General features: G+C 44.1%; 1 protein-coding gene across 4 annotated transcripts in view; it reads left to right on the top strand.

Moving 5' to 3' along the window:
* Positions 1-24,623, top strand: part of ATP6V0A4 (ATPase H+ transporting V0 subunit a4) — a 71,048-nt gene that overhangs the window by 18,402 nt on the left and 28,023 nt on the right. Inside the window, exons 1-12 of one of the 4 annotated variants that reach the window (XM_019959157.2) lie at positions 2,440-2,588; positions 6,206-6,339; positions 8,146-8,224; positions 8,511-8,605; positions 13,059-13,184; positions 14,079-14,173; positions 15,342-15,468; positions 18,108-18,190; positions 19,077-19,170; positions 21,740-21,952; positions 22,750-22,900; positions 24,290-24,429. In XM_019959157.2, coding sequence (XP_019814716.2) covers positions 6,223-6,339; positions 8,146-8,224; positions 8,511-8,605; positions 13,059-13,184; positions 14,079-14,173; positions 15,342-15,468; positions 18,108-18,190; positions 19,077-19,170; positions 21,740-21,952; positions 22,750-22,900; positions 24,290-24,429 — 1,320 coding nt within the window. In that variant the 5' untranslated portion in view covers positions 2,440-2,588; positions 6,206-6,222. Of the gene's footprint in view, positions 1-2,439; positions 2,589-4,428; positions 4,592-6,205; positions 6,340-8,145; positions 8,225-8,510; positions 8,606-13,058; positions 13,185-14,078; positions 14,174-15,341; positions 15,469-18,107; positions 18,191-19,076; positions 19,171-21,739; positions 21,953-22,749; positions 22,901-24,289; positions 24,430-24,623 lie in introns of those variants that run through there. The other 3 variants (XM_019959158.2, XM_019959156.2, XM_070788219.1) reach the window with 3 other exon arrangements.

Genomic DNA, 24,623 nt, shown 5'->3' with positions numbered 1-24,623 from the left:
GTCTGTCTTTTCTGTACCTTTTAGAGCCTTCTAATATTTATTGTATATATAATGTTCAGGGTTTTTACTTTTTATTCGTGATAGTAAAACTACTTCTACTCTATCCTTCCAGAAGCATTAGTCAAAGTAATATTTTAAAACTGTTAATCTAGGAATTTCCCTAGAGGTCCAGTGGTTAAGACTCCTCACTCTTAATGCAGAGGATATAGGTTCGATCCCTGGTTGGGGAACTAAGTTGCCGCATGCCACATGGCAAGGCCAAAAAAAAGAAAAAAAATGAATCAAGTAATGTCACTCCCCTGCTTCAAATTTCCCAAAGGGCTTCCCGGTGTGTTTAGAATAAAATCCAACTTTCTTATTGGCCCATCAGCTCTCACATGGCTTGGCCCTTGCCTCCACCTGACACACCTCATATGACCTCTCCCCACTCCTCCCATGTTCCAGCCACACTGGCCTCCTTTCTGTTCTTGAATATGGTGAGCCTTTTTAGACCATAAGACAATATCATGCAGTGGATGTAAACCACTGTGTCAAATGACCTGTCACGAGTGACTGTGTGACCTTGGGCAAATGACTTAGCTTCTTTGTGCCTCCATTTCCTCATGTGTAACATGAGAATAAGAACACTGCCGTAGGGTTACTAAGAAAATTGAATGGGCTAATACAGGTAAAGTATCTAATTGTGTTCTACAGCCATGAAAACAATGGCAAGAACTCAGTAGATATACTAGCTATTGTGATGAAGTCGATCTCCAATGTCACACCCTTGCTCTCACATCCAGGTTCCTGCTGCCTAGAATACCCTTCCAGCAGCTTCTTTTTGCAAAACCAGCCCATTAAAAAATCTTTCACACCTCAGCTCAAATGCTATCTCCTCTTAAATGAGAGAGATCTTCCCTGACCATCTATCTAAAATAATCTCTCTTCATTTCTCTAAAGCCTACTTTCTATAATTACAGTCTTTGTAATCTGCAATATCTTGCTAACTTATTACTTATTTACTGTTTGTCTCCTTGCATCTGGACATAAGCTTCATGAGGGCAGGGCCTTGTCTCTCATCTACTGCTCTATCCTTGAGCCCAGAACAGGAGGGCGCATAATCCGTTCTGTTCTGTTGCTCAGTCATGTCTGACTCTTTGCAACCCCATGGACTGCAGCATGCCAGGCTTCCCTGTCCATCACTAACTTCTGGAGCCTGCTCAATCTCATGTCCATCAAGTCGGCGATGCCATCCAACCATCTCATCTTCTGTTGGCCCCTTCTCCTGCCTTCAGTCTTTCTCAGCATCAGGGTCTTTTCCATTGAGTCACTTCTTCATATCAGGCAGCCAAAGTATTGGAGTTTAAGCTGCAGCATCAGCCCTTCCAGTGACTATTCAGGACTGATTTCCTTTAGGATAGACTGGTTGGATCTCCTTGCAGTCTTGAGGGACTCTTAAGAGTCTTCTTCAACACCACAGTTCAAAAGTATCCATTCTTCGGCACTCAGCTTTCTTTATGGTCCAACTCTCACATCTGTAATTGACTACTGGAAAAACCACAGCTTTGACTAGACGGACCTTTGTCAACACATAACAGACTCTCAAAAATACTGAATGGATGAAAGAATTTGGGTCTTTTACAAGTAGGTACTTACTACAAACAATGCTACAATAGACATGATTGTAATTAAATTTTGATTTGTATCCTTAGATTATTTTTTTAGGATGAACTTCTGAGAGTTCTGAGATTCCTGGGTCAAAGGACAAGCATACTCCCATTCAGACGATTGCGCCAATTTAGAGTCCTGCTAGTGTCATACAGGCATGCTGGCCTTCTGCACCTTTGATTTGGGGCTCTAGGAGAAAAAAATAGCAAACCTGAAAATAATCTCTCCTTCCTATATTTCCACACACTAAATAAATATCTAAGATCCTATTTTATTTTATAGATTAGGACACTGAGAGTGAAGTGAAAGTGATAGTCATTCAGTCATGTCTGACTCTTTGTGACCTGATGGGCTGTAACTTGCCAGGCTCCTCTGTCCAAGGGCTTCTCCAGACAAGAATACTGGAGAGGGTTGCCATGCCTTCCTCCAGGGGATTTTCCCTACCCACTGATCAGAACTCATGTTTCTTATCTCTCTTAAGTAGGCAGGTGGGTTCTTTACCACCAGTGCCACCTAGGACGCTGAGACCCTGGGATTAAATAGCTTCCCCAAGGTCACATGTGGTCAAAGGCAGAGATGGGGTCCTGACCCAGGCAGTTTGGATCTCAACTCTGCTCTTAACCATCAAGATGTACTTTTTTCTGTGTTTGCTTCTCTGTAATTCCTGAGCACCAGGACCTTTGAGAGCTACTGTTCCACCCACTGACCAAAAGATATAGCACTCAGAGTTGGGGTGAAGAGCAGAAAGGAAGTGGGGAGGAGAAGTGAGAAAGAAGAGGGAGGCACCGACTGGGGCGGGGGCTTCTCTCGCCTTGGTCTGGAGCTTATCTGATGGCAGAGGCAGAGTCAACACTGGTAATGCCTTTGTTAGTTTTCAGTTCTGAGCTTCCTGCCTTGGTTTGCCAATCCTGTTTTCAGCCTTGGAAGCTAGCTTTGCCCAGGTGAGTCTGGACTCTTGAATGGGTCTGCCGGGTTGAGATGGATGGGTGTAGCCAAGCTCTGCTTCTTAAGAAGCCCAAGCGGTACCTTTCCTCCAGGGCTCTCAGAGGCCCTGACTCTACTGTCCTGGGTGCAAAACAGCTGCTTCTTAGCTGATTGTTTGCAAATTGCATTCACCCTTCTCTGTTTCCTCCCAATGAAAGCTAGATTTTCACCCTGTGTTCTCAAAGGCAATGGTTCTTATTGGTCATACACAAAAATCATCTAAAAGGCTTACTAAAAAGGCAAATTTCGGACAATCTGGGAAATTGAACACTGATTGGATATTTGATATTAAGAAATTATTACTGAATTTTTGCATGTGACCATTGTATTGTGTGTGTGTGTATAACATATACAGAGAAGAATCCTTATCTTTTGTATCTTTTGAATATTTTGGTATTCACATATTTTGAAAGAAAAATATGATGTATACGATTAGCTTCAAAATAGCCCAGAGTGGGTAGGAGAAATGGGTAGGTATTAGAGGATACAAAATTCAACAACTGTTGCTGCTGAGTGGTGTGTACATGGGGTGGTGGTTCTTTATACTATTTCTTTATTTGTGAAGATGCTTTAATTTTTCCATAATAAAATGTAAAAAATCCAAACGGTACCCTCCTTATTCCAGGGTACATTTTACAGGCATCCAGCATGGCTGTGGGGGGATCTACTCACCTCACCTGGAGAAAAGACTCTACAAAGGGAACTCAGGTGGCTCCTGCAGAGAAACCTCATTGAATCACCCCTCATGGCTCTCCCAGATAAACGGGAAAGAGCAGTCCTCAGTGAGGAAAGGGTGCATCACTCAGCTGGCCTGTGTCAACTCACCTGGGCCACAATAAAGCTGAATTTTAGCTGTAGTGTATATATTTAGATGGGTTTGTATAGTGTCCTTTTGAAGTATTTTGTAAATTAATTGTTGGTAGCGTAGTGAGTGTGATGTGTTTTTTCTTTTTTTCCCTTTGGTTTTCCAAAACTATTTTTTAATGTTATCTCTCCAGCGATAAGAAGTGTTTTAATACGGTGTAATAGATTTTCGGAGAAGGCAATGGCAAACCACTCCAGTACTCTTGCCTGGAAAAATCCCATGGATGGAGGAGTCTGGTAGGCTGCAGTCCATGGGGTCGCGAAAAGTCGGACACGACTGAGTGACTTCCCTTCCACTTTTCACTTTCATGCATTGGAGAAGGAAATGGCAACCCACTCAAGTGTTCTTGCCTGGAGACTCCCAGGGACGGGGGTGCCTGATGGGCTGCCGTCTGTGGGGTCGCACAGAGTCGGACACGACTAAAGTGACTTAGCAGCAGCGGCAATAGATATTTGGCTCAGCTGATAAAGAATCCGCCTGCAATGCGGGAGACCTGGGCTCGATCCCTGGGTTGGGAAGATGCCCTGGGTTGGGAAGATGACCTGGAGAAGGGAAAGGCTACCCACTCCAGTATTCTGGCCTAGAGAACCCCATGGATAGTCCATGGGGTCGCAAAGAGTCGGATACGACTGAGCGACTTTCACTTCACTTCAACAGATATTAAAACACAGGAAGGTTATCTCTAGGGCTCTTCTGAGGCCTCAAGTCGGCTCTTCCCAATCCCTCCCCTCACTAGGGGGTAAGTGTCTTCCTTAGAGAAGTAAGGCTCTGACCCCGGTGGGGCCCCAAGGTCGTGGCCGAGGGCACAGGTTGGGCGGGGGAGGGAGGGGGTGTGTGAGCAGGGCCGGCCGGCGGGGCAGGTTCGTCCTCGCCTCGGACAGGCCGGTGTTGATACAACACAGCCCGCCTCCGGCTCTGCGAGCGCCGGAGGAGGAGAAGCCGCGGGAGGGGCTCGGCGGCCGCTGGGGGAGTCGCCTGCGGAGTCCGCGGCCCGGGCTGGTCCCATCCGCCCGCCGCTCGCTAGCCCTACCCTCCCGGCCCCGCCAAGGAAGCCGCGGGAGTCCCGCGCCCAGGACCGGCTCGGACAAGGCTGGGGTAGGAAGGGAGGGTCTCTGTCTTTTCCTCTTGGGTCTGCAGGAAGCTCATGTCTTCTTCTGTGTCTTTTCTATGAAAACTTTGCCTTGCTTGCTAGAACCGGCCGTGTGAAAAATTCATTCATCTGGGTGTCAGCAGGCACAAATGGAATACCAGATTCTTCATTCGGGAGGGTCGGAGGAGATTTTTGCTTCTAGTCAGTAAATCCGGAAATGTTTTTTGAGCCTCTTCTTTGGGATTGAGCTAGACGGGTGATGGAGTGAAAAACAGTTCTGATCTCATGGGCTTTTCTGGCTAGTGGGCAGAACAGACAGGAAGCAAGTAATTGCAGATGATTAATTGCAGTATTCGATTATATTCTGGGAGGGCTTCCCAGGTGCCTCAGTGGTAAAGAATCTACCTGCCTGTGCTGGAGACACAGGTTTGATCCCTAGGTTGGGAAGATCCCCCGGAGAAGGAAATGGCAACCCACTCCAGTATTCTTGTCTGGGAAACCGCATGGACAGAGGAACCTGGTGGGCTACAGTTTGTGGCGTGGCAAAGAGTCAGACCTGACTTAGCCACTAAGCAGCATATTCTAGGAGCACAAAGAAGGGGGCTTAGTTCGCTCTGAGTGTTGGGGATCGGGAGAGGTGTATGGAAGAAGAGGATTCTTACCCAAGAGGGAGAAATGACAGGTGTATGTGGGGTATGGGGGATGCAGGGTGGGGAGGAAGGGGTTTAGGTTCTAAATCTTGGGAAAGCCTGAACAAAGGTTCTCAGAGAAATTCGGGGAAACGGGAAGGGAGGGCCGAGGCCAGATGATGCACACAGCCCTTCCTTAGCTACATCAAGTGTTTTAGAATTTAATCTGTGGGAAAATGGGACAATGGAAGGATTAAAACAGGGGGGATAAACCCAGTGTTTGCAAATAGTAGATTATACATTATAAAATTATAAGGAAAGGGGACTCCTTCTGGGATATGTGATGGTTCTTCCAAAACATTAGGATCTGAGGAAGACAGTTTGATTTGGCAGCAGTAGGGCAATCTGGAGGGTCTTGGGTCAGAGTGGGTTCTAGGTGAGTATCCTTTTTCCTTATAGAGGACATACAGATTTATTTCATTCCTGCTAACTGCACAGAGTTCTGTCTGTTGTATCAGTTTAATCTTTCCCCTGTTGATGGATATCTAGGTTAGGTCCATTTATTATAATTAGTAAATACAGTGTTGTCAGAAACATCCTTGTGAGTCCATTTTCCCTTACATTTCCGAGTTTATCTGGGTGAAGAGCAGTGGAAATCTTGTGTCATGGGTATGAATAACATAAAGTTTGGCGGATACTGACAAATTGCTCTCTAAAAAAAGCTATACCAAAAAAATGCTCTACAAATGTACACTTCAAGTATCAAGTGTCTGAAAATGCCTGCTTCCTCACACCTTCTCCAAATGTGAGTTAATTAATCATATTTTTAAATCTTTTGCCAATCTGATAGGTGGTGAAAAGTAGTACCTTGTTGTTTATTGTTTATGTTTTTAAATTTAGGAAAGATTCCTGTTGCACTTTTTTCTTCTGTTGGATTTTAATATAACTCAGTGACACATTTTTTACCTCAAATATCTTTGTGTCCCGCAGACCAAGGTTGGGCCAACATGGCGTCCATATTCCGAAGTGAGGAAATGTGTTTGTCACAGCTCTTTCTCCAGGTGGAGGCTGCATACTGCTGTGTAGCTGAGCTTGGAGAGCTTGGATTGGTTCAGTTCAAAGATGTAAGTACTTCATTCATAGGAGACCAAAAGAAGGTGGAGTTTCCACTTCTTGGTGGTGAATAAAGGTCAGGGAGAAGCGCCCTGGGCTGGAGTAATGGAATTCAGTGGTTCTTGTTCTTCTGGCTAGAATTTGTGATAACATTGGTCAACTGACTTGCAAACATTTCTCCCTTCCTCCTTATGTGTCACCTCTATAGGAATGTTTTGAAACTGTAATATAATAAAAAAGATGACATTGTACTTTATTTCCTATGTACCTCTTCAAGACATTTGATATAACCAGTGGGCACATGGATTACCAATCTTATTATGAGGGCAAAGAACAGTGCTTCCAGACCAGTTAGTTTGAGGAAAAAGTATCTTGGGAGTCCACAGTCTCTTGAGGGTGATATTCTCCAGCTAGACTGTATTTCCCACCCCCCCACCCCCAGTTTTATTGAGATAATTGACCTATAACACTGTATAGGTTTAAGGTGTATGGCATAATGACTTGACTTACATCATAAGACTCTTACAATTTACTGTCTTAACAACTTTCACATATAATGTACAACAGTGTTCATCATATTTATCATGTACATTATATCCCTAGTACGTATTTATCTACTAATTTATCTAATTATCTAATAATTTATCTCATAACTAGATAAAATTATTTCTGTAATTATCTAATAATAATTTATTTATCTAATAAAAGGAAGTTTGTACCTTTTGACGGTCTTCATCCAATTTGTCTATTACCTCAACTCCCACCTCTGGTAATCACAAATCTGATCTTTTTTTCTATGAGTTTCTTTGATTTTGAAGTATGATTGACCTACAACACTGGTAGTTCCTAGCACACCACAATACCAGGATATCAGTATTTCTATACATTTCAAATGATCACCATAATAAGTCTGTTTACCGTCTGTCACCATGCTGCTGCTGCTGCTGCTAAGTCGCTTCAGTCGTGTCCGACTCTGTGCGACCCCATAGACGGCAGCCCACCAGGCCTCTCGTCCCTGGGATTCTCCAGGCAAGAACACTGGAGTGGGTTGCCATTTCCTCCTCCAATGCATGAAAGTGAAAAGTAAAAGGGAAGTCGCTCAGTCGTGTCCGACTCTTTATGGCCCCATGGACTGCAGCCCACCAGGCTCCTCTGTCCATGGGATTTTCCAGGCAAGAGTACTGGACTGGGGTGCCATCGCCTTCTCCGGTCTGTCACCATAGGACTGTCTTAAGTAAATCGGGGTATCATTTCCCAGAGGCAGTTGAGGTCCTCGCCAAAAGCTTTTGAATTCAGTTTAGAAAATGGGACTCACTAATTCCACTCATTTTCCCACTAAGGTCCGGTCAAAACTAAGACCTTCAGAGAAGGATCATGTCTTTGCAGCCCTAGTTCCAACTCAGGACCTGACATGGGGTAGCTCCTTAATAACACTTATTGGGCTGAGCTGAGGGGTCACCAGCACAAAAGGATGCTGTCTTTCTTGAAGACCAGGATCCACTGCTTGGAGCTGTGCTATATTCAAGGTCCTATTGTATTCATGACTCCATTGAGGAATTCAAAGCAATTTGGATAGTAAGTGCAGCTAAAACTTAAGAAAAGTTTACAGGGGCCAGAGCTTGTGGCATTTGGGGAACTGAGGGTAAGAATATCAAGGTATATTTTGACTGGAACTCTCCTGTCTTGTTCATGGAAGTATCTAGTCCTAAGATGATTCCAGCAACATTCTGCAGCATTAATAATTAATAATAGCCAAAGAGAATACGTTGCCAGCGGTTGCTACTAACGTGTGCCTTGTGGCTTTCCTCTCCCTCTAGTTAAATGTGAAAGAGAGCCGCTTCCAGAGGAAATTTGTGAATGAAGTCAGAAGGTGTGAATCATTGGAGAGAATCCTGCGTAAGCCAGTTTTCTGCTTGCAGTTTGAATGTGCACTGGTAGGGAGGGAGATGGTTTGCAGGGGTGATGTCCTGCAATCTGCCTCTATGTGTGATACTGCTACTCTAGGTTGAGACAGACCTGGTTGGGGGCAGAGGAGGCTAGAGATGGGGGCCAGGTTCTGTGGCAGGTGCCAGGGCAATTCAGGCAGCTGAACTGGGAAACGCATCAGTCCCACTTGGCCCCATTGCTTAGGTGTGAGAAAACACTCTCACCTTGCGCTGTCTGGTGGGGTTTCATCCTTCAGGTTTTCTGGAAGATCAGATGCAAGATGAGATTGAGATTCAGGTGCCTGAGAAGTCCCCGCTGACCCCTCTCCCACGGGAAATGATCATCCTGGAGGTAGGTTCTTTCTGACTTAACAGAGTACGGTGTCGAAGCCTGTCTCCTGTGAACCCTGCAAGCCTCTCATGGTCCTCTACCCCATTGCTGAAGGCATGGGGGTGGGTTTATGTGTTGGTCCACTTTTCAGTGTTACTCCCCCAGGAAAAGCCCCCCAGTTTTTAAAGTGCAGTTTTTAGTCACTCTTGCACCTTTTGGTGGCCATGTGTATTGTTTCCATGTCTTGGCTATTGTAAACAATTCTGCGATGAGCAGGGGGATGCCCGTTTCTTTTCCAGTTATGATTTCCTTTCCTTTGGATAAATATACCCAGAAGTACAGTTGTGGGATCCAGTGGTTTGCTTCTGAATTGTCTGTCTGATGCATTGGGTCCACTCTGGATTGAGGCATCCCCTCAGATTGGATTCTGAGGTCAAGTGGGAGAAGGTAGCAGTTTTCTTTGGCTAAGGCCTTTGTGGCTGGAGGACCCCTCCCTCTTTCTCTCCCTTCTCTGTCAATTTGCTTTTGTAAAACACTGAGTATCTGCTGTGCACAAGGCACCTTGGTGAAACATGGCCTTGCCTCTGGGAGCTTTGAGAGCAGGCTGTGGGGCGAGGGGAGAGGGTGAGCCAGGGGGAGAGGATGTCAAAAGGTTACTGTTGTTCAGTTGCTAAGTTGTGTCTGACTCTTTGCGACCCCATGATCTGCAGCATGCCAGGCTTCCCTGTCCTTTACTGTCTCCCAGAATTTGCTCAGACTCATGTCCATTGAGTTGGCGATGCCAATCCAATTATCTCATCCTCTGTCACCCTCTTCTTTTGCCTTCAGTCTTTCCTGGCATCCAGGGTCTTTTCCAATGAACTGGCTCTTGGCTTCAGGTAGCCAAAGTATTGAGGCTTTAGCTTCAGCATCAGTCCTTCCAATGAATATTCTTTAGGGTTCTTCAGTCCTTTAGGATTGACTGGTTGGATCTCCTTGCAGTCCAAGGGACTCTCAAAAGTCTTCTCCAGCACCACAGTTCAAAAGCATCAATTCTTTGGTGCTCAGCCTTCTTTATGGTCCAGCTCTCATATCTGTACATGACTATTGGGAAAACCATAGCTTTTGACTGTATGGCCCTTTGTTGGCAAAGTGACGTCTCTGCTTTTTAATATGCTGTCTAGGTTTGTCACAGTTTGCCTTCCAAGATGCAGCATCTTTTAATTTCTTGGCTGTAGTCACCATCCACACAGATTTTGGAGCCCAAGAAAAGAAAATCATTTACCGCTTCCACTTTTCCCCGCTCTGTTTGCCTTGAAGGGACCTTGCCTGATGGGACCAGATGCCATGATCTTAATTTTTTGAATGCTGAATTTTATGCCAGGTTTTTCACTCTCTTCCTCTTCACTTTCATCAGGAGGCTCCTTAGTTTCTCTTCACATTCTGCCATTAGTGTGGTATTATCTGCATATCTGAGGTTCTTGATATTTCTCTGGGCAATCTTTTTTTTTTTTTTTTCACTTTTCAATGTTTTTTTATTGTTTGACAGGCATTTACAACGTTCCATTCATAGACCTAAAAACATAAAAATAGACCTTCTTTCAGCTTATAAAAGAAATATATAAGAACTTTTGACATAGACACATCATGACCTTATGTACAAGAGACAGTGGCACCCTCTCCAAGCACCAGACTTTCCAGCATTTTCAGACAAACTCATTGCACTGGGACTGGTCAGCGGGACTATTAGAAGCCTCCACTTCAGTTTTCCACAATCTGGGCAATCTTGATTTCAGCTTGTGATTTATCCAGCCAGGCATTTCACATGTTGTCAAAAAGTGGGCAGATCCAAATCCTGGAAGGCCCTATTGATCTTTGTTAAAAAAAAAAAAAAGGACTTTTTATCCTCAAAAGAGAAAGAGCTCACTAAGACAGGTGAACAGGTATGGAAGCACTTCATTTATTGAGCCTTATCTCTGGCTGGGTTTTCTCATGTGATTTTTTTGTTTTCTTTTAAGATAATTTAAAATTCTTGAAATTGTTGAAGCCACCAGTAGCATAAATCTAGATTCTCTAACGGAGTCATGAGACTGACAAGACTGGCAACTCTGCTTGAATATATTTTGGATCTGGTCATATTAAAATCTGGATATTTGAGGAGAAGGTTTTAATCCATACAAATAGGATTTCCATAAGATCATCTCCAGTTTCAGTCTTACCCCTGGTGTTCTAGCACCAGCCTTGTTAGTTACCAGCTCCACTCCTGCCTCCATCCCCCTCACCTTCCTAAACACCTACATCTGTTCTTGTGAACTGTGAGCTAGCTTAATGGCTCATGTTCTCATCATAATCTTTTTATAGATTCTTTTCCAGATTCTTTTCCCTTCTAGGTTATTGTGTGCATGCTCAGTCGCTCAGTTGTGTCCGACTCTGTGACCCCTTGGACTGTATCGCTCTACTATGTCACTTCCCTGCTTGAGAGTGTTGATGATGTCCTTCTTGCCTGAGTCAGGTCCATCCTGGCCAGCAGAATCTGCTCTCCTTGGCCCTGTCCTACCTCTCAAGTCCTACAGGCTCCTTGGGCTGGTTCCTTGATTGTATACTACTCTTAACACCTTGTTGAGGATCCCAAAGAGCTTTATTTAGGAGGGTTATGTTTATTGGAGAAGGAAATGGCAACCCACTCCAGTACTCTTGCCTGGAAAATCCCATGGACGGAGGAGCCTGGTAGGCTACAGTCCACAGGGTCGCAAAGAGTTGGACATGACTGAGCGACTTCACTTCACTTCATGTTTATTGATACTGCTGGAGAAGACTCTTGAGAGTCCCTTGGATTGCAAGGAGATCAAACTAGTCAATCCTAAGGGAAATCCACCCTGAATATTCACTGGAAGGACTGGTGCTGAAGCTCCAATACTTTGGCCACCTGATGCGAAAAGCAGACTCATTGGAAAAGACCCTGATGCTAGGAAAGATTGAAGGCAGAAGGGGATGATTCAATGGACATGAGTTTGAGTGAACTCTGGGAAATAGTGAAGGATAGGGAAGCCTGGTGTGCTGCAGTCCACGGGGTTGCAAAGAGTTGGACAAAACTGAGCAACCGAACAACAACAACTGTATTAGGAACTAAAACTGAAAAAAGTAAAATATTTATTAATTCATTAAAAATAATATCTCATTACATGTTAACATTTTTAATTAAAAATAATTGTATTTTCAAAGAAAAAACTTTAGTGAAGAGTGATGTTGTTAGCAAATTTATATGTTTGACTTAATAGAAGATTGACTTCGTGTGCTTTGAATCTGTTGTGATATGTTCTCATTGAAGTATATGAAGAGAATTTAGTCTTGAAAAATAGGTAGTTGGGAAAGGGAGGAGTGTTTTAATAGTCTTTTCAAATAATTGTGGATATTCTTTGATATTACATTAAAATTTGACAAGCATAGGGACTTTTGCTTTTGTTAAACAGGTAACAAGTATTTTTGTTTCCAAGTTTACATAAGAGATGCAGGTTCAATCTCTGGGTTGGGAAGATCCCCTGGAAGAGGAAATGGCAACCCATTCCAGGGTTCTTGCTTGGAGAATCCCATGGACAGAGGAGCCTAGTGAGCTACAGTCCATGGGGTGGCAAAGAGTTGGACGTGACTGAATGTCTGAGCACTAAAATAACTAGTGTTAATTTGAAAACAAATATACTTGTTACCTGTTTAACAAAAGCAAAAATCCCTTGCTGATATGTGACTTGCCGGAATCCCTTGACTTCTCATGTAGCTCATTTTCCTTCCCCAGAGTGTTTTCTGGTCCTCCCCATTTGATAAGGGAACTCCTGAGAGTGTATGACCATGGCTGGACTTGTTGTTCAGTTGCTGAGTTATGTCTGACTATTTGCAACCCCATGGACTGCAGCATGCCAGGCTTCCCTGTCCTTCACCATTTCCCAGAGTTTGCTCAAACCCAACATCCATTGAATTGGTGATGCCATCCAACCATTTCATCCTCTGTTGTCCCCTTCTCCTCCTGCCTTCTATCTTTCTCAGTATCAGAGTCTTTTCCAATGAGTCGGCTCTTCTCATCAGGTGGCTGAAGTACTGAGCTTCAGCTTCAGCCTCAGTCCTTCCAATGAATATTCAGGGTTGATTTTCTTTAGGATTGACTGGTTTGATCTCCTTGCAGTCCAAGGAACTCTCAAAAGCCTTCCCCAGCACCGCAATTTGAAAGCATCAATTCTTCGGTGCTCAGCCTTCTTTATGGTCCATCTCTCACATCCATACATGACTATTGAAAAAGCCATAGCTTTGACTATACAGGTCTTTGTCAGCAAAGTGATGTCTGTACTTTCAGCTCTACAGTCTTGTTGAGTTTGACTGAACAGGCCTCTCAACTTCAAGCTACGTTGTGATGCTCTGCATACTTGATATTATTTGTTGTGGTTAATGTACAGTAAATGTCATAGTGTTTTCTGCCTGGCTTACTTTCTTTTTCCCTCCTGCAAAGACTGCTCTAGAAAAACTGGAAGGAGAGCTTCAGGAAGCCAATCAGAACTATCAGGCTTTGAAGAAAAACTTCCTAGAACTGACGGAATTCAAACATCTCCTGAAGAAAACCCAGGACTTCTTTGAGGTTGTAATTTGGGGACTGTGTATTCAAGGGCCCTTTTCTCTAGAACCTCAAATTTCTATTTTGACAACTGGTTGGTTTGGAATATGAGTAAATTGTGATGTTTCTGTTGTCTGGCTGGGCTGTGGGTGGCGAGGGTTAGGGTGGCATGTGGCGTTGGTTGAAATGAATGCAAAAATATTATCAGATCAAATCAGTCGCTCAGTCGTGTCTGACTCTTTGCAACCCTATGAATCGCAGCATTCCAGGCCTCCCTGTCCATCACCAACACCCGGAGTTCACCCAGACTCATGTCCATTGAGTCAGTGATGCCATCCAGCCATCTCATCCTCTGTCGTCCCTTTCTCCTCTTGCCCCCTATCCCTCCCAGCATCAGAGTCTTTTCCAATGAGTCAACTCTTCGCATGAGGTGGCCAAAGTACTGGAGTTTCAGCTTCAGCATCATTCCCTCCAAAGAAATCCCAGGGCTGATCTCCTTCAGAATGGACTGGTTGGATCTCCTTGCAGCCCAAGGGACTCTCAAGAGTCTTCTCCAACACCACAGTTCAAAAGCATCGATTCTTCGGTGCTCAGCCTTAAGGAACTCACTAATAAAGTACGTGGCCCAAATGGCCCAGAGAGAAATGGAAGTCAGAAAAAAGCACAACAATTAGTTTGAGCAGATTTGGGATTTTGGTACGAAGAGACCTTGTTTTAAATACACAGTTAAAAAAAAAAATACACAGTTACATCTTTATTTGAAACAGAAAACTAAATTAGGTTTAAGCATCAGGTCTTCTGAATTCTATTTGTAGAAAATTGAGTAATTATGTAAAAGCAGATGAAGTCATGCAATGTGGGTGCTTTTAAGATAGTCTAAGTACATTTAAATGAAAATAGTGATTCTTTGACTTTCAGACAGAAGCCAACTTAGCAGATGATTTCTTTGTAGAAGACACTTCCGGTCTCCTGGAGTTGAGACCTACGCCTGCGTACATCAGTGGAAAGCTGGGGTCAGTGAAATTCCTGCTCTGAAAGTTATATGTAGTTGGGTCCCTGGTCTGCATGCTCAGTGCCTGGCATGTGGTAGATTTCCCTGACTGTTTGAGTGAATGAATGAATGGACAAATCATGACTGACAAGAGGACAGTTTCACACGATTATAGGCCTCCATCCAGTAAAAAACCCAAGTTTAACCTGATCTGGTTGGTGGAGGTGTAGGTAGTGTTATCTTTTTAATGGTGAGACTGACATTCTTGAGTCTGAAAAGTGCGACGTTTGTATTGTCTCCACGTGGGAAGGATATAGTGAAAATTGTTTAGGTAGGGTTTCTCGACTGTCCCTGGAGGGCTATGGGATACATGTTTGTTTTTTTTTTTTTGCCTTGTCTCTAAAATACTGTTTTGATAATAGATTTGGAGTGTGAAGTTTGAAGTGTAATTAGCAATGTGGTAGTTGGGCAGTCACGTCTTCCACAAGTAGAAGTAACAGAGTATGATAATACCCACCAAAACGTGTGATGATTCAAAATGGTGGGATTTCATTTACTGTTGAAGTAAAATTGAGAGTGAGTTTTGGAATTCTAGTTCTTTATTCAGCAGATACTGCTATTTGAGCACTAGACATTGAATTTGGAAAGGAAAGGAAACTATGTATTGAAAATATTTAATCAGAAGGTAATACTGGGTAACATATATTTACAATAATGGGCCAATGAAAGTAACCATTTTAAGTTAATGTGAAAAGTTTGAGTTAGAAACTTATCCAGATACCTAGATGATTGTATAAGTAGAGACATATAGACAGCAATACATACATTTCAGTCTTAGTACATTATTTGTATAAATGCATAGAGACCATTGTTGAGCAGATTGAATACTTGCTTCTTTTAGCTGCAATGATATAATGAATGGTCTGTCATATTGTTAATTGCAAATAAGTGAACGTATAGTATTGGGATGATTAAGGACACGTGGACATGTCAAAGGAAACAGGAGGTCAGAGGGGAGTTGGGGTTCATTGGGACTGGGATCCAGAGTGCTAAGCAGGGCCATGTCCTTCCTTCCTGCTTAGAGGGCAGTGGGCTTCTACCTTCTGTCTGCTTATCTTCACATCCCATGGGGTCTTCTGCCTGTACCCACTCCCTGTGCCTCAGTAATATCTCCTCTTCTGACTGCCCAGGTTCACAGCTGGTGTGGTCAACCGGGAGAGGATGGCTTCCTTTGAGAGGCTGCTGTGGCGAATTTGCCGAGGAAACATCTACGTAAAGTTCAGTGAGATGGACACAGTTCTGGAAGATCCCGTTACAGTGGGTATCTCAGGCTGCGGAAAACATTCTCATAAGTTTCCTGTAGCCCCACCAGAGGGGTTTGCCCTGCCAGGGGGCTTTTGTTCTCTCAAATCCTGAGTCTTTAGCTCTGTGAAGTTAATATCTACTTCCTTTTTTTCTCCTTTCTTTTCTTTTTTCTTCCCCATCCCTCCTTTTTCAATAATACCCATGAAAGGTCAGTTCTAGGACTGAGTCTTGTTAGCACCTCATAAGTGGTCATTCCTCCAAATGACTTAACTGGACAAGTTCCTGGAAACTTTGCTGTACTGGTGCCGCATAGGTCGGCAGCTGTGTCTTCATCACAAAGCCCTGATAACTAATGTAGGTCAGTGTGCTCCAAGCTCCAGGGTGCTCTTGAGCAGAAGATGTTGTCCAGTGTGGATTCTGATTCATTGCGTCTGTGGTGGTGCCCAGGAGCCCGCATTGTTAACCAGCTTGCAGTTGGTTCCTGGTCGTCAGCAGACCATACGTTTGGAATGAAGATTTTGAGGGTCTCCTTCACTGAGTGCCACATGTTACTGCTACTAGTTTTGTAGGATTTGCTTCTTCCACCCTTCTGGTTAGTATTTAAATCCACTTTTTAATTCCAAGAAGCTTGCTTTATTTCTAAAAAAAAATCATAATCTAGTGTAAAAAATAAAGGCTAAAAATGCAATTTTAAGCTTTATTTCATGGAAAACAACTTCATAGAAAATAAGAAAAAAGTTTGTTTTTAAAAAATACAAAAATTCAGCATTTTCATGTCTTTATTTTTATTTTTTTCTTGTGCTCTTTTTCTGTAATCCATAGCTATAGGCAGGTATGATTTAATATTGTTGTAGTTAAAACATGGAAATCTTTTTTTTTGCCTTCTGTTGATTTTATATAATATAAATGCCCTCCTGTATTACAGTGTGTCCTATAAATATTAATATTTTAAAATGTGACATTGAATCATTACTTTTCATAATCATATTTTGACATTCTGTAGTCCTGGTGGTAAAGAGAGTATTTATAAAGTAAGATGACTTTAGCCTGATGACTTTGAAGGTCACTGAGCAGATGGTGTGTGGTCAGAATAGATTCCTGGGTCTGGTGAATCCAGAGACAAGAAGATCTTAAGAGATTCAGCAAAGGACCGTGGGTGGGAGTGGTGCTCCATGGGTGAGGGAACCTTTGGAAATAATGTAAAGCAGGCGGCTCCCCGAATCCTAAAATATCCCTTTCCTGCTCCCATGAGCAGCTACCAAAGAGACAATTCATTTTGATATTTTCAGTTGGTATCTAATGTCTCCACTGAGTTGATGTGACATTCATTATCTGATTTTAGACACTTAATTTCCAATTTTTCTCCAGAATATAGACACTATGATAAGCATCATCATGCACGTGAATTTTTGTTTACTTCTGAACTAGTTCCATGATATGAATTCAAGGAAATAGGATTGCTGGCTTAAAGGGTGTGGGCATTTTCATGACCCTTGATATGTCCTGACAAGAAGCTTTTCAGTGGAGTCATACCTGATTCCAAAGATACCTGAGACGTAAGTCATGTGTAATGAGTGTGTAGGATTTGTTATCACTTTCCCAACAACGGGTTTCATAATTTTACCTTCACTCCCCACCCCAAACTAAATAAGAGTAAAAAAGTGCATTTCTTTGCTTACAGTTAAGGTTGAACATTTCCATATATGCTTGTGAAATACCTATTTTCCTTTTCTTATGAAATGTTAGACTTGGACTTTAAAAATGCATTTAATTAGTGTTCCTTTGGGCATACAGTGAGTATGTAAGTCAAACATTAGACCCGGCTCTTCGTTGTTATTGTTCGGTTGCTTAGTCATCTCCGACTCTTTGAGACCCCATGAGCTGCCACACAGCAGGCCTCCCTGTCCTTCACTGTCTCCCGGAGTTTGCTCAAACTCAGGTCTCTTGAGTCAGTGATGCCATCCAACCATCATCCTCTGCTGCCTCCTCCTTTTGCTTTCAATCTTTCCCAGCATCAGGGTCTTTTCCAATGAGTCGGCTCTTCACATCAGGTGGCCAAAGTATTGGAGCTTCAGCATCAGTCCTTCCAATGAATATTCAGGGTCGATTTCCCTTAGGATTGACTGATTTGGTCTTGTTGTCCAAGGGACCCTTAAGAGTCTTCTCCAACACCACAGTTCAAAAGCATCAATTCTTTGGTGCTCAGCCTTCTTTCTTGTCCAGCTCTCATATCCCTGCATGACTGCTGGCTCTGTCTTTGTTGAATGTCAAATACCATTCGTCCCTAAAGTATAAATGTTGTTTATGAGTTACCTTTGGTGAGCTAGGTCAGCTACTTTTACTTTAAGGCCTGCATATCCTGGTTCCTTCTCTTCTGTGTGTTTTGTTGTTTATTAACACATCTCTTAAACACAGGGCTCAGAGCTGAATACAAGGTTCGGCTGTGATCCCTCTCGTGTAGCAGACAGCGATGTTGTCCCTCTGAGGCTGTATCAGCCTGCCTGAGGGCTCCACCCAGCCTGCCTCCGTGGCCTTGCCCTCAATCATAATATTACAAACTTGAATCAACTGGGAGAAGTTGAAGTTTTCCAATTTTAAATTTAGAAAAAATAAATTCTAAACACATGCATTTTACTGTTCTGATTTTCCAGAGAGAAGAAATTAAAAAGAATATATTCATCATATTTTATCAAGGAGAACAGCTCAGGGAGAAAATCAAGAAGGTCTGTGATGGGTAAGCGACTATTAAAGGTTCTTTTCATCAGCTATTTGGATCAGGATTAGTTCAGGGTCTATGCAATAAATCCAAATAAACTTTCCTGGTTGCTCAGTGGTAATGAATTCTCCTGCCAGTGCAGGAGACATGGGTTCAATTCCTGGATGGGGAAGATCCCCTGGAGAAGGGAATGGCAACCCTCTCTGGTATTCCTGTCTGGGAATTCCCATGGACAGAGAAGCCTGGCAGGCTGTAGTCCAGGGGGTCACAGAGAGTTGGACATAACTTAGCAATTGAACAACAGCAAGGCTCGAGTAGGGCTTCTTTGAGGTTGCTTAAGGTTTTTGAATAACTTTCCCACGTTTGATAATAGTGCTAAAAAGGCAACTGCTTTTTAGTAACTGTGGGGATAGAAACAGAGAGATCTTGATGTGTAAAATTTAAAAGGTCGAAAAAGACGTTTCAGTTGATTCCTTCTCACCCCTTTATCAGCTGCTAAACAACAAGCAAACTGCATGCTTAGTCGTTTCTGAGATTACTGAATCATCTTATGTGCAGCCCCTTAGAAGCAGAAATTCAGTAGAGAAAAGACACCAAAACAGTAAGTTCTGGGGAGAAGACAAGACTAGTCAAGCTTGCAGTCGTTTTTATACACCAGCTGGTGGGTTTTGTGGTTTGAGTGGAGCCCATTCATATAATAGAACCACAGGTTTAATTCAGATGGTGTGAGCCATGTGTTGGGAACTGTAGGCCGAGATCCAGTGTCTGGCTGCTCGCTAGATGGTTACTGTGGGGAAAAGTGGTCATCTAACCAAAGTGGACAAGGGATGGGTTAGTAGAAAAGGATGTGCCTATGCTTCTTGGCAATCACCCACGTGTGTCCTATGGAATGTTTGAAACACAGGTATCGAGCCACTGTATACCCCTGCCCAGAGCTGGCGTTGGAGCGCAGAGAGATGCTGCAGGGTGTCAACATGAGGCTGGAAGATTTACTCACCGTGAGTGAGGCATTCAGGCGTGTGACATAAACACCTGCCATTTCCTATGAGTCCTGTCTCCCAGGGCGCTTGCTCCAAGGTTGGCTGGAATGTCTGCTATGCTCGACTCGCTGTTGCTGCAGAAGGCTTCTTAATTAGTAGATGGATGGCATTCACTAAGCTCGTGATGATTCTGCTTGTCAGGGATGCTTTGCTGGGGCTTAGAGTTAACCACGGCCCTGGTCAGCCTTCAGTTCCCCACCCCAGGCTGATAGAAGGAACCTTTTATTGCCAGACTGGCCTAGGCCGCCTCTATGATATAACTCACTAGCCAATGAAGGCGAACAGCCAGTCTTGCTGATTTTTTTTCTGCATGGAATTGCCCGGTTGTGTGAGCCAAGCAATTAATTCTGTCAAGGCAGCGAGTCAAGTTTCACATATGAACACGCCCCCAGTTCATATCCTCATACTGAATCTGTTGTCACCTAGGATGGCTCTCAAAACATAGGACTTTTCTTCAATAATAGTAATAAGCTTTGTGAGTGATCCCTGAAAGCTGCTGGCCTATATCAAATGGTATATTCCAGATCAGCTCTGTCCAGTAGGTGGTGGCGGAAATGTTATATAGCATGTGAGTCCAGTGTCATAGCCGTGAGCCACGTGTCACCCCTGAGCATTTGAAATGTGGCTGGGGGAGTGGATTTTTATTTGTATTTAATGTGGCTGCTGTCTGATCAGCACAAATCTAGATACTTGATGAGTATCTTTAGAAATTCGATGTGTGTGTGTTCATCTTCCCAGAAAAAGCAGTGTTTGATTTTCTAATCCTCTCTCTTCCCTCTTTGTCACGTCAGGGAGACTCTTTCCCTGAAGCAATTACCCTTGAAGTCCTTTCCCCCGAATACTTTGCCAGGTTTTATGAAAACTGCATGAGGAGGGACTTCTCTGGTGGTTCAGGGGTTGGGACTCTGTGCTTCCTCTGCAGGGAACTCGGGTTCGATCCCTGGTTAGGGAACAAGATCCTGCATGCCCGATGGAATGGCCAAAACAAAACAAAAGTCTCATGAGGAGGATGAAAGTTAGGCTAGACTTACACTTAGGTTTCAGATGTCTTGGGTAGCCCTGTGTAATGGTTACTGAAAGTGTTACTGGGTTGTATCATCAGAACAAAAACTGGTTCCATTTAAACAAATCCTATGTGGGCCAGATCACCTATCATTCCTTCATTCATTAATTCACTTGTCATTTATTGGAGAGGTTTAGTATGTAAGGCATTTCAACAGATGTATGTTTCCTTTGGCTGATGTAACAAATTATGGCAAACTGGGTGGCTTAAAATAACCACATTTATTCTCCCACAGTTCTGTCTTGAGAAGTCTGAGATCAAGGTGCCAGCAGAGCCAGGCTTCCTCTGAAGGCACTAGGAAAGGATCCTTGCTTGCCTGTTTTGCTATAGTTCGCATGTATATATCACCCCAAAATCTGAATGTTAAAAACCTAATGACTGGGATTTTCCTGGTGGCTCAGTGGTTAAGAATCTGCCTTCCAGTGCAGGGGACATGGGTTGAATCCCTGGTCCAGGAACTGAGATACCACATGCTGGGGCCAAGCAAGCCTATGCACCACAACTACTGAGCCCGTGCACCCTACAGCCCGTGCTCCCTACAGCCTGTGCTCCCTAACAAGAGAGTAGCCCCTGCTTGCCACAACTAGAGAGAGCCCGAGTGCAGCAATAAAAAGCCTGTGTGCTACAACGAAGGCCCAGTGCAGCAAAAAAGAAAAAAAGGCAACAAAACCCCACAAAAACCTAATGCCCTGGATGATGGTATTGGGAGATGGGGCCTTTGGGAGGTGATTAGTTCATGAGATTGGGGTTCTCCTGCATGGGATTAATGCCCCTTTAAAAAGAACCTTAGAGAGCTGGCTTGCCCTTCTGCCATGTTGGGTTAGAATTTGAAGTCTGCAGCCGAGACAAGGGCCTTCAACCATGCTAATCTCAGACTTCTACCTTCCAGAACTGGGAAAACTTTCTGTTACAAAGCACCGGTCTATGATGTTTTATCATAGCCGCTCGAGTGGACTAAGGCATCTTCCCAGCTGCTGGTGGCTGTCAGCCATCCTTGCTGGTCCTTGCTTCGTTGATGCATCACTCCGGTCTCTGTCTCCATCACACACATCTTCCCTGTGGGTCTCAGTGTCCAGATTTCTTATAAAAACATTGATCATACCAGAATAGTGCGCACCCTACTCCAGCATGACCTCATTTTAACTTGATCACATCTGCAAAGACCATATTTCCAAGATCATGTTCCCAGCTACCAGTCTTAGGACTTCAGCATGTCTTTTGCGGGGACACCATTCAACCTATCACAATAGTACTATAAGGGGTTTAGAAGAAAAGGAATATACAGTCCTGGCCTCAGGGCTTTAACCTCTAGTGCAGGAGTTCAAGGCCAGGTGAGAACTGCGAGGCAGAGGAGCAGGCAGGAGCCGAGGACGCCTCCAGGTCTGGCTGTCCTGCATTTTTGCCATGTTATCTGTCATCTCCCTGAGTGTCCTTTGTTTTGCTGGGTGCTGTTTTTTTGGCCAGGTGTTAACACAGACAGAGTCTCACCGTCAGAGCCTCCTGCAAGAAGCAGCTGCCAACTGGCACTCCTGGGTCATCAAAGTGCAGAAGATGAAGGCCATCTATCACATCCTGAACCTGTGCAACATTGACATCACCCAGCAGTGTGTCATCGCTGAGATCTGGTTCCCAGTGGCTGACACCGTGCGCATCAGGAGGGCACTGGAGCAAGGCGTGGTGCGTGCGGGAGGGGGCAGGGGGCGGGGAGGGTCATGTCCAGTTGAGTGGGCCCTCTGCCAGGTGTTCAGATTGCTAGCTTCCTAAGTCACGTGACCCTTACCTGGTAGGATTGTCTCTATCTTTACGCCTTTGGTCCTTACCCAGTGTGTGGGCACATGTCAGAAAGGCCTATTCTTCTCAGTGTCTTACCCACAGGTGACATTTCTTTGATCTTAGCAAGAGTGTACTGGGTGCTGATATGCTGCTGTCCCTCTGCTAGCTTTGTCGGGCTGGAAAGACAGATAGCCAGACACCTGCAACAATAGCCAGAAGGCAGGGAGTGGATGGCTCCCCATGCCTGCTGTTGTGCTAAGCACTCAGGCACCTTGTGTAACTCTCACCGTGCTCTTGAGTCCTCTCTCTGCCCAGTGGGGGGCCTGTCTCATCACCTATTTGCCCCATGGAAATTTGGGAGAGGGTCAAGGCCATTAGGAATACAGGAACAAAATTTGGAAAGTGAATAAACTCTTGAGAGAGTAAGTCAGAAGGAAGAGTAGAGGGCTCAGAACTGTGCATAACATTTGCAGGAGCTTGAGGATGGAGATTGCCAGAGAATCAGGAGGAACTCTACTTTCTTTGACAACTTCCTTTAAGATACATTACATAAGTACTAACTTCAGATGAAATCATGAGTCTCAGATCAAGAAATTGTCCCAAGTTCACCGAGCAAGTGACAGGAGTTGGGCTGTGAGCCATGTGCTTACGCCCAGCCAATGGCATTCTTCCTAACATCTTCTCATATGTTCTTTTTGCAGGAACTAAGTGGCTCCTCCATGGTCCCCATCTTGACAGCAGTGCAGTCTAAAACAGCTCCTCCCACGTTTAACAGGACAAATAAATTCACAGCTGGCTTCCAGAATATTGTAGATGCATATGGCATAGGCAGTTACCGGGAGATGAACCCAGGTAAAGGAATCTGATGTGTTTCTCAATCAGGCAGCTTGTAAATGAAAATTGAACAAGATTTATCACAGCGGTGGCCTTGGCAATTCATTGCTTTGAATTGTGACATTCCTAAAATCTTACTTGGTTTTCTGATGCCCTTAATTGTCTTTTAAAATGGTGATTAGCTAGATATACTCCTTGACAGGATTTCACCTGTTCTCAGGCAGACAAATTCAGTTTTCATTTTCTTACTGATTCAATGAGGGTCATCTTAGGCATCTTCACAGTCACATAGTGTTGTGTGGGAGAGATGGCAATGGGCACAGATAGGACTTTTAGTCAGAAGACTGGATTCTCAGTGATACTGTATCACTGAGTCTGATTTGTAAAGTAAGAGGGTAGACCAGATGTCCTTTAGCCAAGCAGTTCATGGTGCTGCTGTTCTCCAGCCTGAGTTTGAATCTAATTTGTGACCTATATTGTAGGGTCCTGTGAGTAATTGCTGGAGGTGTGTGGTGCATGTGAATGGTTGAAAAACAAACAGAAGGTGATAGTGGACAGGGTATAGAAAGCACTTAGAGAGAGAAAACTGGTTTTAAATCCCATTAAACTTTGTGATCTTGGGGAAAGTCACTTTTGTGGGTGGTGTTCAGTTGCTAAATCACGTCCAACTCTTTGCGACCCCATGGACCGCAGCATGCCAGGCTTCCCTGTCCTCCACTATTTCCTGGAGTTTGCTCAAACTCCCGTCCATTGAGTTGGTGATGCTATCCAACCATCTCATCCTCTGTTGCCCCTTCTCCTCCTGCCCTCAATATTTTCCAACGTCAGAGTTTTTTCCAATGAGTCGACTCTTCTCATCAGGTGGCCAAAGTACTGGAACTTCAGAAGGTCACTTAGCTACTCCAAAACGCAGCTCATCTGTAAAGTGGGGAGTAGTAATATTTACCTCGGAGAAGGCAATGGCAACCCACTCCAGTATTCTTGCCTGGAAAATCCCATGGGCAAAGGAGCCTGGTAGGATGCAGTCCATGGGGTTTCGAAGAGTCGAACACGACTGAGTGACTTCACTTTCACTTTTCACTTTTATGCACTGGAGAAGGAAATGGCAACCCACTCCAGCATTCTTGCCTGGGGAATCCCAGGGACGGGGGAGCCTGGTGGGCTGCCGTCTGTGGGGTCGCACAGAGACTCCAGGCAAGAATGCTGGAGTGGGTTGCCAAATATTTACCTACTGAGGAGTTAATGTATGTGAGGGCTGAGTGTCAGAGGTGGGGATGGTGAGAGAAGACAGACACAGAAAGATGCAAGGGACCAGCTTTTATGTCATGGAGCCTGGTAGGGAAATCTTTGATGTGGGGCTGAAAGAATGTTGGGAGGACTCAGGCCATTGTGGTCTCACCTCTACAGCTCCCTACACCATCATCACTTTCCCCTTCCTGTTCGCCGTGATGTTTGGAGACTGTGGTCATGGAACTGTGATGTTCCTGGCAGCCCTTTGGATGGTCCTTAATGAGAAACACTTGCTCGCTCAAAAGTCGACCAATGAGGTGGGTGCCCATCAACTGTCTCACCTGTTTTCTTGGAGGTTATAAATAGAACATGAAAAATGTGTCTGTTGTTTTCACCATGGAAATAAAGTGTTGTTTTAAAAAGTAAGGGAAAGTTGGAGAGTTAAAAAAGGGACCAGAATTCAGCATAAACATTCCTGGCCAAAGGTAAAGCCTTTGGATGGTTTGGTACA

The sequence above is a fragment of the Bos indicus genome, chromosome 4 (genome assembly GCF_029378745.1).
Source record: "Bos indicus isolate NIAB-ARS_2022 breed Sahiwal x Tharparkar chromosome 4, NIAB-ARS_B.indTharparkar_mat_pri_1.0, whole genome shotgun sequence".
NCBI classification, from domain to species: Eukaryota; Metazoa; Chordata; class Mammalia; order Artiodactyla; family Bovidae; genus Bos; species Bos indicus.
This window is presented reverse-complemented; position numbering and strand designations above follow the sequence as displayed.